Source organism: Girardinichthys multiradiatus, chromosome 1 (genome assembly GCF_021462225.1).
Source record: "Girardinichthys multiradiatus isolate DD_20200921_A chromosome 1, DD_fGirMul_XY1, whole genome shotgun sequence".
In the NCBI taxonomy this organism is placed as follows: Eukaryota; Metazoa; Chordata; class Actinopteri; order Cyprinodontiformes; family Goodeidae; genus Girardinichthys; species Girardinichthys multiradiatus.
Genome location: NC_061794.1, coordinates 32,959,814 through 32,974,154, shown reverse-complemented (window position 1 = coordinate 32,974,154; position 14,341 = coordinate 32,959,814). Strand labels below are relative to the sequence as shown.

Here is a 14,341-nt window from a genome sequence, read left to right as displayed (position 1 = left end):
TGGATCATCGGTAGAGGGTGAGCATTAAGTTGTTGCCAGCAGAAGCTCGGACGAGGCCCCTCTCCAGAAAGGTGTCACTGGTAGACACAGAGTCAGGCCAGGTGTAGCTTCTAGGAAGAGAAAAGATAGAAAACATAAAGTTAAAAACTGAAATAACAGCAAATAATGCAAAATTGGAGAGTAGTGTGAGAATGTAGCGAAGAGGGTGAAAGTGGTCATTATGTCCTCCAGCAGCCTAAGCCTATAGCAGCATAACTACAGAGATAGTTTCAGTTTATTTATTTATATAGCACTTATTTACAACAATGTCGTCTCAAGGCACCCCACGGCAGGGAGCTGCCGAGGAGGCCAGACCAAACCACCGAGTGCCAGAGCCCGGCCACCCCAGAACGGGCCACGTATAGGGGCACTAAGTAAAATAATAAACTGATAAAGTTTGTCCATCTAGAGCCCATTGATGGCCATTGTTATACTAAAAAACACAAGGATTGGGATACCTCTCTCTGTCAGACTGATTATAACCATTGGAAAAGAGAAGGGGTCATTCAGGTAGCAGAAATGGAGGGTGTGTTTGCACCTCAACCATGACTGAGCCGGTTTAGGCTAAACTTGACTTCCCCTTACTCCATCCAACAGGGAGGGAGGAAAGTGGAGGTAAAAAATAAGGAAGATAGCCTAAGACACTCTAATCATAAGCTTTATCAAAAAGGAAAGTTTTAAGCCTAGCCTTAAAAGTAGACAGGGTGTTTGCCACACGGACTAAAACTGGGAGCTGGTTCCACAGGAGAGGAGCCTGATAACTAAAGGATCTGCCTCCCATTCTACTTCTGGAGACTCTAGGAACCACCAGTAAACCTGCAGTCTGAGAACAAAGTGCTCTGTTAGGAACATATGGAACAATCAGATCTCTGATGTATGATGGAGCTAAATCATTAAGGGCTTTATATGTGAGGAGGAGAATTTTTAATTCTATTCTGGATTTAACAGGGAGCCAATGAAGGGAAGCTAAAATAGGAGAAATATGATATATCTTTTTAATTTTCATCAGAACTCTTGCTGCAGCATTTTGAAGCTGAAGGCTTTTAACTGCATTTTGTGGACATCCTGATAGTAAACAATTACAATAGTCCAGCCTTGAAATAACAAATGCATGGACTAATTTTTCAGCGTCACTCCTGGACAGGATATTTCTAATTTTGGCAATGTTCTGGAGATGAAAGAAGGAAATCCTAGAAACCTGTTTAATATGGGATTTAAATGTTTAAATGACATGTCCTGTTCAAAAATAACACCAAGGTTTTTTACTTTATTATCAGAGGTCAATTTAATTCCATCCAGGTTAAGTGATTGACTAAGCAGTTTCTTTTTTAAAGACTCCGGTCCAAAGACGACAACTTCTGTCTTGTCTGAATGTAGATGCAAAAAATTTAAAGTCATCCAAAGTTTTATATCTTCAAGACATGCTTGTAGTCTATCTAACTGGTTGGGCTCATCAGGATTTATGGATAAGTAAAGCTGAGTATCATCAGCGTAACAGTGAAAATGTATCCCATGCTGCCTGATAATTTGACCTATTGGAAGCATATATATATAGTAAAGAGAATTGGCCCAAGTACTGAACCCTGTGGTACTCCACAATTAACCCTTGAGTTTAAAGATGATTTATCATTTACATGAACAAACTGGAATCTGTCAGACAGATAAGATTTAAACCAGCTTAGTGCTGTTCCCCTGATCCTTACAGCATATTCCAGCCTTTCTAAGAGAATATTATGCAGCACTGAGATCTAATAGAACCAGTACAGACACAAGTCCATTATCTGATGCCATAAGAATATCATTAGTGACTTTCAGCAGAGCTGTTTCAGTGCTATGATGAGCTCTGAAACCTGACTGAAACTCTTCAAACAGGTCATTGCTGTGTAAATGCTCACACATTTGATTAGCAACTATTTTCTCAAGAATTTTAGATAAGAACAGAAGATTGGATATAGGTCTGTAATTTTTCAAGTCATCTCGATCAAGCGAAGGTTTTTTTAAGTAAAGGTTTAATTACAGCTAACTTAAAAGCCTGTGGTACATATCCATTTACTAAAGATAGATTAATAATATCTAAAATGGGGCTGGTAATCAGAGGGAACACTTCCTTAAATAATTTGGTTGGGATTGGGTCTAACATCCAAGTTGAAGGTTTAGATGAAGCTAATATTTCTGATAACTCAGGAAGCTCCACAGGATCAAAACAGTCCAAACACAAATCAGGTTCTGCAGTTATTTCCAATGTTGTCTCACTTGCTGAGGATGAAGTAATCATCTTCGGGAGTATGTCAAAGATTTTATTTTTAATAGAATCAATTTTATTTAAGAAGAATCCCATAAAGTCATGACTGCTAAGAGCTAAGGGAATGGATGACTCAACAGAGCTATGACTCTGTGTAAGTTTAGCAACTGTACTAAAGAGAAACCTATGATTATTCTTGTTCTCTTCTATTAATGATGAGAAATAAGCTGTTCTGGCTTGGCAAACTGTCTTTTTATACAATAGGCTATTTTTCCAGATTAAGTAGGAATCCTCTAGGTGTGTAGAGTGCCATTTTATCTCCAATTTTCTAACATTGTGCTTTAAAGTACGCAGCTCTAAATTAAACCAAGGAGCCAGCCTCCTGTGAATAATTACGTTCTTTTTCAAGGGGGCTGCATTGTCTAATGCACCACACAATGATGAAGTAACACTATGAACAGAATATTTTAGGCATATTTTAGACATTTTCTTTCTAGTAAAGTTGGTTAATCAGCGTTAATTTATAATCTACCAAGAGGCAGAAATACTTATTCTCATAGAGCCAGTGTGGCTTGGGGAGCTTATCATTGAAAAATGTATTATTTAAAAGCTGCATTTTTGTATTTACATTTGTCTGATTAACAAACGTTTAACTGTGAGAAAATATTGAAGACAGATGGGGACTCAAGATGGATTATTGGATTAGGACATCCCTAGTAATTACTGTCGACCTCAGTAAGAGTGCATTGATTCTGTGTTACTGATTACTTCACGTTTCTCTGTTCCAGAGGGTTCACTCACGTCAGCTGTGACTACTCCAGTATTGTGGGTTCAGTAGAAGGAAATAATGGGAAGGATGTCCTTAAAGCTTATTCTTTCACATCTTGAGCATCATAGCCCGGCAAAAAGAACAACACACCATTTACACAACCTTCTGATATTTTATTTTATTATGGACTCTTATGCTTCTTGGTGGGATCGTGTTGACAATTAATGGGAATGTAACAACCTGAAGAAATGCAAAACGACAGTAAAGTTGACTGTACGTCATTGTTCTTTAACTGTACTTAAAGAAAAGAGTGATGAATACGACGAGGCTTAAGGCAGAATGTTTTGAAATAAATACTCGGATGTTTTCTTTGAAGTTTGACCTAAACTCTACTAAGGTAATGTGTATTTTACAATGAATTACAACATACAAAAGTTCATATGAAGTTTATGTTAACAAACATTGCTTTTATATTATTAAAAAGAATTGTCACAAGGCACAGAAGTATCTATTTCCTGTAAGACTGGCTGTAGTCATGTTAGAGGGAGGGTAGGTTTGGCTCTCTCCTCCTCCTCTATTGCCAAAGATCTCAGGTCCAGAAGAACACACCTCAGAACTGATGTCATGGACTCGTACAGTTTGCTCTCCTCTGAATTAATGTTGATCTGTTAAAATGTAAAAGGACAAACAAGACGTGGAGAAACAACACACTTGAAGTTAATTTAAATACTTGAGTAAAACCCGGATTAATAGGTTTAATATTTTCCTACCCAAGTAAAAGCCTTGATTGCTCTGTTCAAAAAAGCTTCTTCAACTTCCTCTGATATGTTCCTCATATGAGCCATGCAGTTGAGTATGCATGTTACTGTTTCTTTGGGTGCCTGACAAGAAATGGCATGAAGGTTTAGATTAAAAAATTTTTTCCTGTTATGTCTGTATTGGTTCAGAATAACCTTTAACCTGGCTGAGTGTGCTGAAGACAGTTTTCGTATCAGTATTGTCTGGATTCAGAGCTTTAGCATCTTGGATGGAGATGATTGGCTCTTTAAGCTGCTCCAGCCATGCCCACATTATTCCAGTCAGGATGAACGGATCTCGCTCCATGCACAGTCTTTCCCATGCGCTGCCTTGATTCAGTTCCGCCTGCACACATTTCAACACTATCAGCTATTGCAAGTTTGGATGTGGCGCCTTAAAAACAGGTTATTGGTGACATGAAGGGGCGGTATGTCTTACTTTATTACAGGCCAGAATCTCTCTGCTGTAATGTATTTCATAGCATGTGTTGCTCAATTGTGAAGTGAAGGAAAAGGATACTTGGATTTCAAAAAATGTTCCAATAAAAGCCTGAAAAGGGTTCAGTGTGCATGTTACTCCTCTATTAGCCCTCTTTACTCTGATACCCTTAAATAAGATCCAGTGCAGCCAATTGCCTTCAGAAGTCAGATAATTGGTAAGTAAAGAAGGTCTCCATCTATATGGGGGTGGCAGCATCATCCTGTGGGGACACTAGTTTTTAGCAGGGACAGGGAACCTGGTGTGAGCTGATGGAAGACAGATGGAGCTAAATGCAGGACAAACCTAGAAGAAAACTTGTTAGAATTTGCAAAACACTTGAGACTGAGGTGGAGGCCAGCAACCCCAAACATACAGCCAGAGGTGTAAGGGAACGGTTTGGAGAGATGAATATTCATTTATTTAATTGGCCCAATCAAAGTCCAGATTTAATCTTATTGAGAACTTGTGACAAGACAATAATTGACTTTCATGCATCCTCCCCATCCAGTCTGACTGAGCTTGAGTTGTTTTGCAAAGAGGAATGGGCAAACGTTTCTCTCTAGATGTACAAACCTGATAGCAATATACCCCAAAAGACTTACCTCTACAACTGCAGTTAGAATATTGAATCAGAGGGTTTGAATATAAATGTAGTTTCAATTAAGGTTTGTGGTTACCATTTGACAAGATGTGGGGAAACTCCAAGTGTTGGGAATAGATTTGTATGTACATATGTGTCTAATGTAATTGCCAAACTTCGTGTAAGTTTGTTACCTGCCAGGCCAGTACTTTGGTCTTATGCTCCTTTTCTCCATCAAGAAAAAGGTCCACTGCCAGTGCCTGGGCCACCAGCAGCCTCCTGGCCTCCAGAGACAGCTCAGACTGCAGTGTGATGCAGGGAAGCTCTGTTTGCTCGTTTGCGTTACCTTGGGATTTTACCCCATTCATTGCTAGCTCTTCTCTCTGCTCTGCCTTCCACCTGGACAGCATGCTACCCATTTTAGTTGGCTTATTGTTTCCCACTGATTCACTGCGTTGGATGGCTTTCCTTTTTAGTTTCTTCACCACGATTGTTCCATCTTTCTGGCCTTCCCCATTCTTGATTTGCCAGAGCGAGCCTGTCGAACTGTGAGAGATATCAGAGGTGTTAATGTTCTGACCTTGATTTTGGTATGAGGGGAGGGTGGTCTCTGATTTGGAGACTGAGGTCAGATGTTGTGTGAGGAGGTTTAACTGTGAGCCCAGCCGTCTCAAGTCTGACTCACTGTAGCTCAGACTTTTGCGATGGTAGAAGATGGCAGGCTCATTGAAATGCCTGGGTAAGGTGGGCGAACCAGGTAAGCGGGGCTCCTTTGCAAAGAATTCATGCCCCATCTTCTCAATGAGACAGAGAGTTGTTTCAATTTCCTGAATATCAGGGGCTTCAAGGATATCTTCCTCAATCACCTGCCGGTTCTCTGCTATGTCTACCAAGAGCCCGGACACAAGATGTATAATCTTGGGGAGGTGCCTCAGTTCCTTTCTCTCATTGCCATGCAGTATGTGTCTCTGACGGTTAAGAAACTGGGACAGGGTTACAGGGTGGGACTGAGGCTTGGCGCATGAGAAAACACTTCTTAAAGGGACAAGAAACTGGACAAACGCTCTGATGCACCGCAGCTGACCCCGGGTTTGGATGGAATTGGGCCGTTTGGCACGAACGTATAAGATAGCCTGGTTTGCAGTCATGCTGGTTGCGTAGGCCAAGAAACATGCTAAGAACACACCTAGAGGGAGATCAGGAAAACTTTAACACAGTGTCTTGATGTACAGGTGAAAGATCACTTTAAAACTTCCTGTATAGCAAATCTACCTGTTCTGCCAAGTCCGGCATGACAGTGGACTGCTACCTTCCCCTCCTGCAGTGCAAAGGCCATCACCTTCACCATGTCCAGGATGGTGGTGAGGTTGGCCACTCCGTAGTCACTCCAGGCAAAATTATAGAAATAAACTGAAATTGCAACATCCATTGCGTTAACCATTTTAACAATTTACATTTATGACTAAAAACCGACAAAACATTCTCATCTACTGGGTTCCTCTATTTAAGATCAGGTGTTTAGCAACCAGAGCTTCAAACCTTTCATTCAAGACTCTATTGATGATCTTTATAACAATGGGATCTTCAATGCTTTCGATGCCACTTCAGGCAGGCTTTAAATTTCCTGTCCCTATTCCGGCTTCGTAAATCTCCAGCCCCACTGACATTATTAGACATTCTTCTCACAACTAGGCCTAAACAGAGGGAGTATTTCTCAGATTAACAATGCCATACATAGTGCTATTTCAGTCTTCCCCTTGCAAACTCAGAAATTGTGGGTAAAAGGTTGGAGTTGGCCTTCTGGAAAATATGTTCAAACTGGTTAATAAGTTGTCTATTTGCACCCATCATTGATTGATTAATTGCAAACTCATACACCAAAGCTAATAAACTAATCATAAATTATGTTGAAAAACAAATTGATCTAATAAAAAGGACCTACAATGGGCTCAAAACCTTTCCTTCTTGTTGCGGGATCCTGTCGGCTTCCTGTCAGCTGAAGCACATCACTCCATGGGCTTTTACACTCTACTGACCAGACAACTAACTGCTTAAGTGAAAACATGCTCTACCTTTATCTTATGCTCTTTGAATTAAAAATGTTTTTCTCAATATATCGGCTGCTGAGATTAGGTTGATGGTTGATGAATAAAAAATGTATTTTGTTTTGATTGCTTCTCCTTCCTGAAAACTATATGTATGATTGTTGTTCACAGAAGTACTATATTAAAAACACCTGCAAAGGTACATACTGTTGTTTTCCATGAACACTTCAGGGCGGTATGAGAACCCGCTTTCTGGCTCCAGAGGCTTTCCACAGCTTGCATGTTCTCCAGGTAACTGTAGGTTGATCACTGTTTTGATGCCATTCCTTCAACAAAAGCACAAAAACAGAGCACATGGCATGTCATTGGTCTCATTCCTCCATAGTTTATTAAAAACCTTTTTAAACTGATCACAATAAAGCAATGATGTGAATACCTTATAAACTGATCAATAATGTTATACTTCTGAATGGTCTCTGTAGAAGGTCTAGACATGGCAAGAATATGGTCAGTAACCCTAAAAAAAGCAAAATAAAAACAGTCAGCACCTGCATGTACAGTAGCATGTGAATTCAAACCTTCCTCTGTTTAAAGGATGTCTTGATTCTACAGGTCTTGCAGTAATCAGGCCTGGGCGTGGCAAGTAAAATTAATCATAGGGTCAGCTTGGATTGTATAGTTTTTTTTCTTAGTACATGACATAATTTCAAAATGGCTTTTTGTAATTACCCAGGTTATCTTTGTCTGATATTAAAATGTGTTTGATGATCTAAAACATTTACAAAAAAGCAAAACCAGAAGAAATCTATCAGGGAGCAAATAATTTTAACAGTACTGGAAGTAATAACATAAACGTGTACCAGGATGAGTAGAGGCCTTTTATTGCTTGTTGGTCCTCGCTCCAGTAGTTTGGGTTGTCATATTTGCAATCTTCTCCTCCACAGCCAATTGAGCATTGCATATGTGCGGGGATGACGTATCGTATAGCTTCTCCTATGATTGTGTATTTTGCTCTGGGGGCTTTTACTACCAGGGGGAAAGAAAAGAAGAAAAACCTGTTACGTAAAAGGTTTAATCCAAAGTTTTAGATCAAACGTCACAGTACGCTGAACATTGTTCCCTGATAATTGGTTCCTAAAAACTACACTTTTTGAATCAGACGTGTTTCAGAAACACCCACAGTTCTTAAACTGTTGTTACATGGGCTGCTTTTAGCGGCAGTCGGCAGACATCTTGGTATCAATGGTATGAGTTATTTGTTCAGAAAAATAAGAAAAATCTAACTATGATGTAGAGCTGATAAGCAACAACAGGCAAAAGGATATTTCCTATGCACATTGACCGTTGCTTCATCAAAAACTTCTATAAAAAAAACTGCAGTGGAGAAATTTTTGAGAACCCAGAGTCAGAACTGAATCGCCAAATGACAGTAAACCAGTAGGACAGAACTCGGTTCTGGAAATGATGTCCCACTTAACTTAACAGCGTTCCAGTTCCAAGTTCAAAATCCAATTGGGATTAGTTCAGTGATATGTTCAGTGACGAAGCTAACTACTCTCAGCCATAAAAGCTAATGAAAGTAAGTTTCTGTGCATTGAACTTTCAAATGCTGTAACATGTTGAGCTAAATGAGGTTTAAAAGTACTGTTAGAGGGAAAGATTTCTGGAAATTAAAATGCTCTGACATGCAAATACACTTTTTCACTGCTAGTTTTATATTAAAGGCAGCCGTTTAGGATTTTTCCTCTTGGAATTGTGACTTTACAAAACCTTTCTGTTACTTTTATAACACATAACACAAAAAGCTAAAAAGTCTGGTTGTACCACTGTCTGAAAAGCTCGGTCAGTAGAAAAATATGTATGTACCAAGGTAATACTTGGTTCAAAAGGTTCTTGGAACTACTGAGATCAACAGTTGTAATGTCTCCATCAAATGTAGGTGGTTCTTTAATGCCTAAATAAGGTCATCAGTGGTAAAGGGTTCACTAATCCTTGCTTTGGCCCTGCACGTTCGTCATCAGGTAAAAATAGCTAGAGATGCACCGATCAGGCTTTTAGTGGCTGACACAGATTTCTGGTTTGGTTTGAGGAGACGATTCTATTTTTTCCACCCATTTTCATTTTAAGCAGAATAATACTTACAAAGTCACTTGTGTAAACTTTTTTTAATTTAGCAACTGAAAGTAACAAATTTCTCAGGTTCATTGATAGAGGTAATAGTTTTCAACCCAACAGAAAATGAAGGAATTGCTAGATGTAAGCATCAAAACATGTGTCCCAACACTTTTTACAGATTTTTACTAAAGTCAAGACAATGTGGATCAAGAAAGTATATGTTTGTTGAGATGCATTTACAGACTGAAAAAAATATTCAGTCAATTTGCAAGAAGATGTCTGGTGCACTTTAGAAAACAAATAGATCTAATTTCAGACAGATCCTGATTTAGTTACATAAATATGTGAATTTTTTGTTTTGATGCCTTTTCATAAACTGAAAAATAAAATCTGATTTTGTTTGATTTTTCCATGAGTGGTTAGAGAAGATCAAAGGCAAACTGGCCTCCTGTGATTACTAGCATCCTGAATGGTGCATCACCAAAAATAGCTGCTCTTCTGTTTCTATGTAATTTGAACATAATATTTTGGCATGATGAAAGCATAGTTATAGCTCTCAAAAACTCATATCATAGTGATTTACAGGTACAATATGGAAGATTTTTATCATCCTTACTTACTGTATTCCATCAGAGATCCCCCTCCTAATCCTACATGGAACGCCATGTGAAAATTCACTCAGGCTGATGGACATAGCAGAGCCTGGACAACCAAATGCACTTTGTTATATTGTTTTACACATTTTCTGACTTACTCACAAAGTATGCTGTTAAAACCGTTACCTGAGGTATTACCCTGGTGGCCAAAGTACGTTGCTAGGTATTTATAACATAGTCTTTCACCAGTGTCTACATTCAGTGATGCACACCTCTGTTATTAGCTAAAACTAAAAATGGTCATATGAACGTCAAACACCTTACAGTCAAAGATTACCATTTTAAAACAGTATAGATCAAATGTGAACTAAACATGATACATTTCAAGTGACTGTTTAAGTCATTTGCTCCTCTCACTCTTACTATATAAATTCATCATGACTCCAACAGCTTGAAAAAGATTCATTCTTAAATTTGCAAGGATTTAAAGCATTACACACAATCTGAATATAAATACAACAAAATTAAACCAAATACAAGGTAAGATTTACCTTGAGACGTTTAGAGGATCTGCCAGTGGCTCCAGCCTCAGAAGCAAATTCATCCACTGCTACAGTTGTCAACATTTCTGACATCACTTTCCAGGGCTCTGACGTTGTCCTTCCCTCTCTGCTCTTTGAGAAGTCAATCCTGTGGCCTCATTGCCGTCAGATTATCTCCATGTCACGAGTCGGCGCGGTACAAGTGGAGCGATGGATTCTGCAGGGTCCTCTGTAAGAGGCCATGATAAGTCAGGACATCAAATCCACTGCATAGTGTAGAGATCCTCGAGGATATTGCATATTTTATTCAGCGCCATCCGTGGGTACTGTGTGTCACTTTGACCCTCTGAGGACATTGAGAGCCTATTTCTGACTCCTCCCAGATTAGACCACTAATCTTATTAGGTCCAGTTAAAGCAAAAATTCCCTTCTCCTCAAGAAAAAATGTCTCAATGACATTCCTGATGCCTTACCACATAATGGGCTTGTTTACACTTATTATCATCATTTATCTCTTAATCTGGCTAACTGTTGGACACAATAGAATCTCAATTATTTAATTATTTAATCAGATAAATGCATATTAATTACTGAAAGTGGGTATAATAATAGATTTGCTAGAGAGGCTGAAGAATTTCTGGCACATTAAGCTGACCTCTGCTGTACAAATTGTGTCGCCCTAGTTATGTAGCCAATAGAAATAAATATCATTAGCTTGGCTTTCACCTTACTAAATCAGATTGACTTAAGGTGAGTGCAGAGAGATCGGTTTACTATGTAAAGCATTTTGAGACCTTAAAGCCAGTAATCTTCAAACGAAGTCAAAACTCTGCTGGACACTTTGTAGTAATCAGAAAAAACATGACATCTCTTCATGTCTGCACTTAAATCTAAAATTGGGTTCTTCTTCATCACAATAAACCATTATGGACTTCAGTATGTTGCTACCTTGAGTCAGCTTGGAGATTGGAGGAATATCCTGCTAGCTTTTTAGAAATGCTCACACAACTATTTATTTGGTGATACATTTACATTTTCAATACCGTTTCAAGAGCACACAACTTTACCCCATTATCTTCATTTTATATCATTATCATTGTATAACCACAAGTTTTAATGTATCTTATTGGAATTTTATCTAACTGACCTACAAAAATAGAGTATACCTGTGAGGTGGAAGAAAAATGATGCATACTTTAAAACATTTTTTTTAATCAATATTTAAAGTGTGCATCTTCCAGCTTTGCACATCTAGAGACTGATATTTCAGCTGATTCTTCTTTGCAAAATAGCTCAAGCTCAATCAGACTGAATACGAAGCATCTAAGAACTTCTATTTTCAAGTCTTGCCAGAGATTACCATTTAGATTCTGAGCTTTGACTAGGCCATTTAAACAAGCAATAACACTTTGCTTTAAACCAGGTTGTTTTCCTCCTGGAAGGTGAACCTCTGCCCCAGTCTCTTTTGCAGCCTCTAACAGTTTTTCGTCTTGGATTGCCATGTATATAACTCCTTCCGTCTTCTTCATAACACCAACCGGTTTCCCTGTCCGTGCTGAAGAAAGTATTTCCTTGTCATGATGATGTGACCACTATGTTTAATAGTTTGTTCAGGGTGAGGAGTAGCTACTTTTCAATCGGTGCGTTTTGCATGTAGATAAAACATTTTCATTTTGATCTCATCTGACCAGAGCACCTTCCTTCACAACTTCCTTTCAATAATAGATTTATTTTTGCCAATCTTTCATAAAAGTCACATACAGATTTTCATGTCAACTCATTCTCCAACCAAGCGCCTCCAGAGGTATCATTAGCTTCTTGGCTGTTTCTCTTTTGCTTCGCCTGTGAGTTTAGATGGATGGCAATGTCTTGTTAGGTTTAACGCACCATGAGATGTTGAAAGCTTGAAGTATTGTTTTACAACCTAACTCTGCTTCCGATACACCACAACTTTGTCCCAGGCTTGTCTGTTGTGTTGTTTGCTCTTTAGGATTCAGTTTGTTCACCAATGTTTTCCAACAAACCTGAGTCTTTAAATCAAATCACACACTAGTTAAGTGAATTATGAAGGAAAATGCTTGCACTGGATTTTATTTAGGGTTAATCAGATTAAAAGAACATGAATTCAAATGTACATGATACTTTTTAGAATTTTATCATGTAAAACATTTCAAGAACGAAGTATCTTCTTCCTTTCACTTTACAATGTTGCAAATGACAAAATTCTTATAAGTTCAAAGTGTTAATACTACAAAGCATTGTACTATTTGCATAACTATGACATTCAGTTAAAAACTGCCTTGTCACTAAAACAAAGCATTACTCATTAACAAAACATAATGCATTGGTGAAAAAATAAAAGTGGAAATCATTAATTCAAATGTGATGAAATAAAATAACATGTTATTTAATCATTTTGTAGTCCTATGTTGCAGCACATAATGACAAAATGACTGGTCTGCAGTTTATTTGCCTTCAGAAGTAAACCAATCAAGTATTTGATGAGCCACAATGAATGCTTAAATAGTTTCTTTAAGGGTTGCTGCACAAGAAGTATTTATTGATTAAATAATTAAATAAGACTGAGAGAATTATAAAATATCTATCAACAAATAATTTGTTTGTCAGACGACACAGTTGTGGTGATGGGCATGAAATAATTTAAACTGTCAGTACAGTTTGTCAAGTATATGATGGGTTAAACCGCTGACAAATCAGTGTTAACCCTGTTGGTTGATTTAATTAAATGCCTGTGTGGATTTTACAAATAATTTAAATATTTAAATAAGTCTGTATATTTATATTAAATGCATTTTTATTTTAATTATATATGTGTATATTGTACATTGTAAATATGTATATTCTGTATTGCAAAAACAAAACCAAAGAACAAAGTGTACCGGAGTCAAATTCCTTGTTTGTATGTACGAACTTGGCAATAAAGCTGATTCTGATTAACTTCCAATTGAATTTAAATGATCACATGTACATTAAATAATCGTTTAATATTTTTATAGAATTTCTTCACTTATTGGACTCAGTAGGTTTCCTCTAAATTTACTATGAAATACTAAAAGATTCTCCAGCAGATGGCAGCAGATATACATCTGTCCACCGCTACAGTTCCGGTCTGCTCGTTCAAGTTCTGCGACAACGAGCGGGTTCATATGAAGATTTCCGCGCTCCACATAAGCAAGTCTTGATGGCCTTATGGGACATGAGTCCGCGTTGCGTTGCAGTCGGGTTACTTCTATCGGCACAAGAACTACAATTTCCAAGAAGCCCTGCCAAGAAGGTAGGAGCTCTCCTTTTCCAGCTGATTGCGTAGGTGTCTGATTTCGGCAAACTAGTTGAAATAACGGAAACGGAGAGGGTTCGTTTTCAAAATAAAGGAAATTAGTTTTAGACGTTTGGAAAAATTGTTAACAGTTACACAAGTCTACAGATATTTTACTAGTATTTGGGTTTAGCTTATTGAGGCTTATATTTACATGTCGACTTCTTCTTTCCTGTCTGTCTTCTTCGTACTGTCTGATTCCCTGCTTTACCGATTATGCTTTTAGTTTGAAAGCAGGAACCAACATTTGTATCCTCCCGGTCCTGTATTGGCTGTTTGTCTTCTCCGGCTGAATCAGTCTGACAAGCCGGTGGAGAGGCGTTAAGGAGCCTCAGAGCAACACGATGGAGCGTTTCTAAGAGATAACAGAAAAGCCTGCCGAAAAACAAAAATAAACTAAATGACCAAAGAACCTGGACTATCACCGAGCAACGCAGAAATAATAACCATGCAATTCAAATACAGACGAATTTGAGCAGCCGCTGCTTCTTTCTTCAAGGTTACACCGCCCCTACGTCTTCCCGTCGCAGATCAGCTGGCGCACGTTGGTCCGTAGATATCATGTCCACGGAGGAGCAGGGATACCCCGGAGCGACGCTGCTGGAGGCCGGGCAGGAGTCGCTGCGGGTCGAGATCGATCGTCTTTCCCGGGAGCTGAGCGAGACCACAAGCGAGAAGATCCAGGCGGCGGAGTATGGGCTGGCGGTGCTGGAGGAGAAGCAGCAGCTCAAGCAGCAGTACGACGACCTGGAGATCGAGTACGAGGCTGTCAGGCAGGAGCTGGACCACCTGAAAGAG

At 38.7% G+C, this 14,341-nt stretch overlaps 3 protein-coding genes across 4 annotated transcripts in view; 2 read left to right on the top strand and 1 right to left on the bottom strand.

Moving 5' to 3' along the window:
- fbxw12 (F-box and WD repeat domain containing 12) overlaps positions 1–3,549 on the top strand; it is a 12,951-nt gene extending 9,402 nt beyond the window's left edge. For both annotated transcript variants that reach the window (XM_047366615.1, XM_047366624.1), the window contains one exon: positions 3,070–3,549. In XM_047366615.1, the coding sequence (XP_047222571.1) occupies positions 3,070–3,169 (100 nt within the window). In that variant the 3' untranslated portion in view covers positions 3,170–3,549. The remainder of the gene's footprint in view (positions 1–3,069) is intronic.
- Positions 3,214–14,095, bottom strand: ptpdc1b (protein tyrosine phosphatase domain containing 1b). The gene is made up of 11 exons (XM_047366603.1): positions 13,698–14,095; positions 10,216–10,435; positions 9,689–9,770; positions 7,814–7,979; positions 7,390–7,470; positions 7,161–7,279; positions 6,181–6,318; positions 5,103–6,094; positions 4,011–4,193; positions 3,821–3,931; positions 3,214–3,715 (listed from the first exon to the last, which is right to left on the bottom strand). The coding sequence occupies exons 3-11, from the start codon at positions 9,732–9,734 to the stop codon at positions 3,584–3,586; spliced, it is 1,968 nt and encodes a 655-aa protein (XP_047222559.1). The 5' UTR covers positions 9,735–9,770; positions 10,216–10,435; positions 13,698–14,095; the 3' UTR covers positions 3,214–3,583.
- LOC124868933 (protein bicaudal D homolog 2-like) overlaps positions 13,244–14,341 on the top strand; it is a 51,072-nt gene continuing 49,974 nt past the window's right edge. The window contains exons 1-2 of the mRNA XM_047366594.1: positions 13,244–13,501; positions 14,043–14,341. Of these exons, the coding sequence (XP_047222550.1) occupies positions 13,417–13,501; positions 14,043–14,341 (384 nt within the window). The 5' untranslated portion in view covers positions 13,244–13,416. The remainder of the gene's footprint in view (positions 13,502–14,042) is intronic.

What these genes read in the sequence shown, in the direction of transcription:
- ptpdc1b (XM_047366603.1), bottom strand. Translation starts at nt 9,734, where the DNA reads ATGGCGTTCCATGTAGGATTAGGAGGGGGATCTCTGATGGAATACA. An exon ending in ATTATTGATCAGTTTATAAG is followed by an intron (nt 7,280 to 7,389) that starts GTATTCACATCA and finishes CTTTTGTTGAAG; the next exon opens with GAATGGCATCAAAACAGTGA. An exon ending in TCTTCAGCACACTCAGCCAG is followed by an intron (nt 3,932 to 4,010) that starts GTTAAAGGTTAT and finishes ATTTCTTGTCAG; the next exon opens with GCACCCAAAGAAACAGTAAC.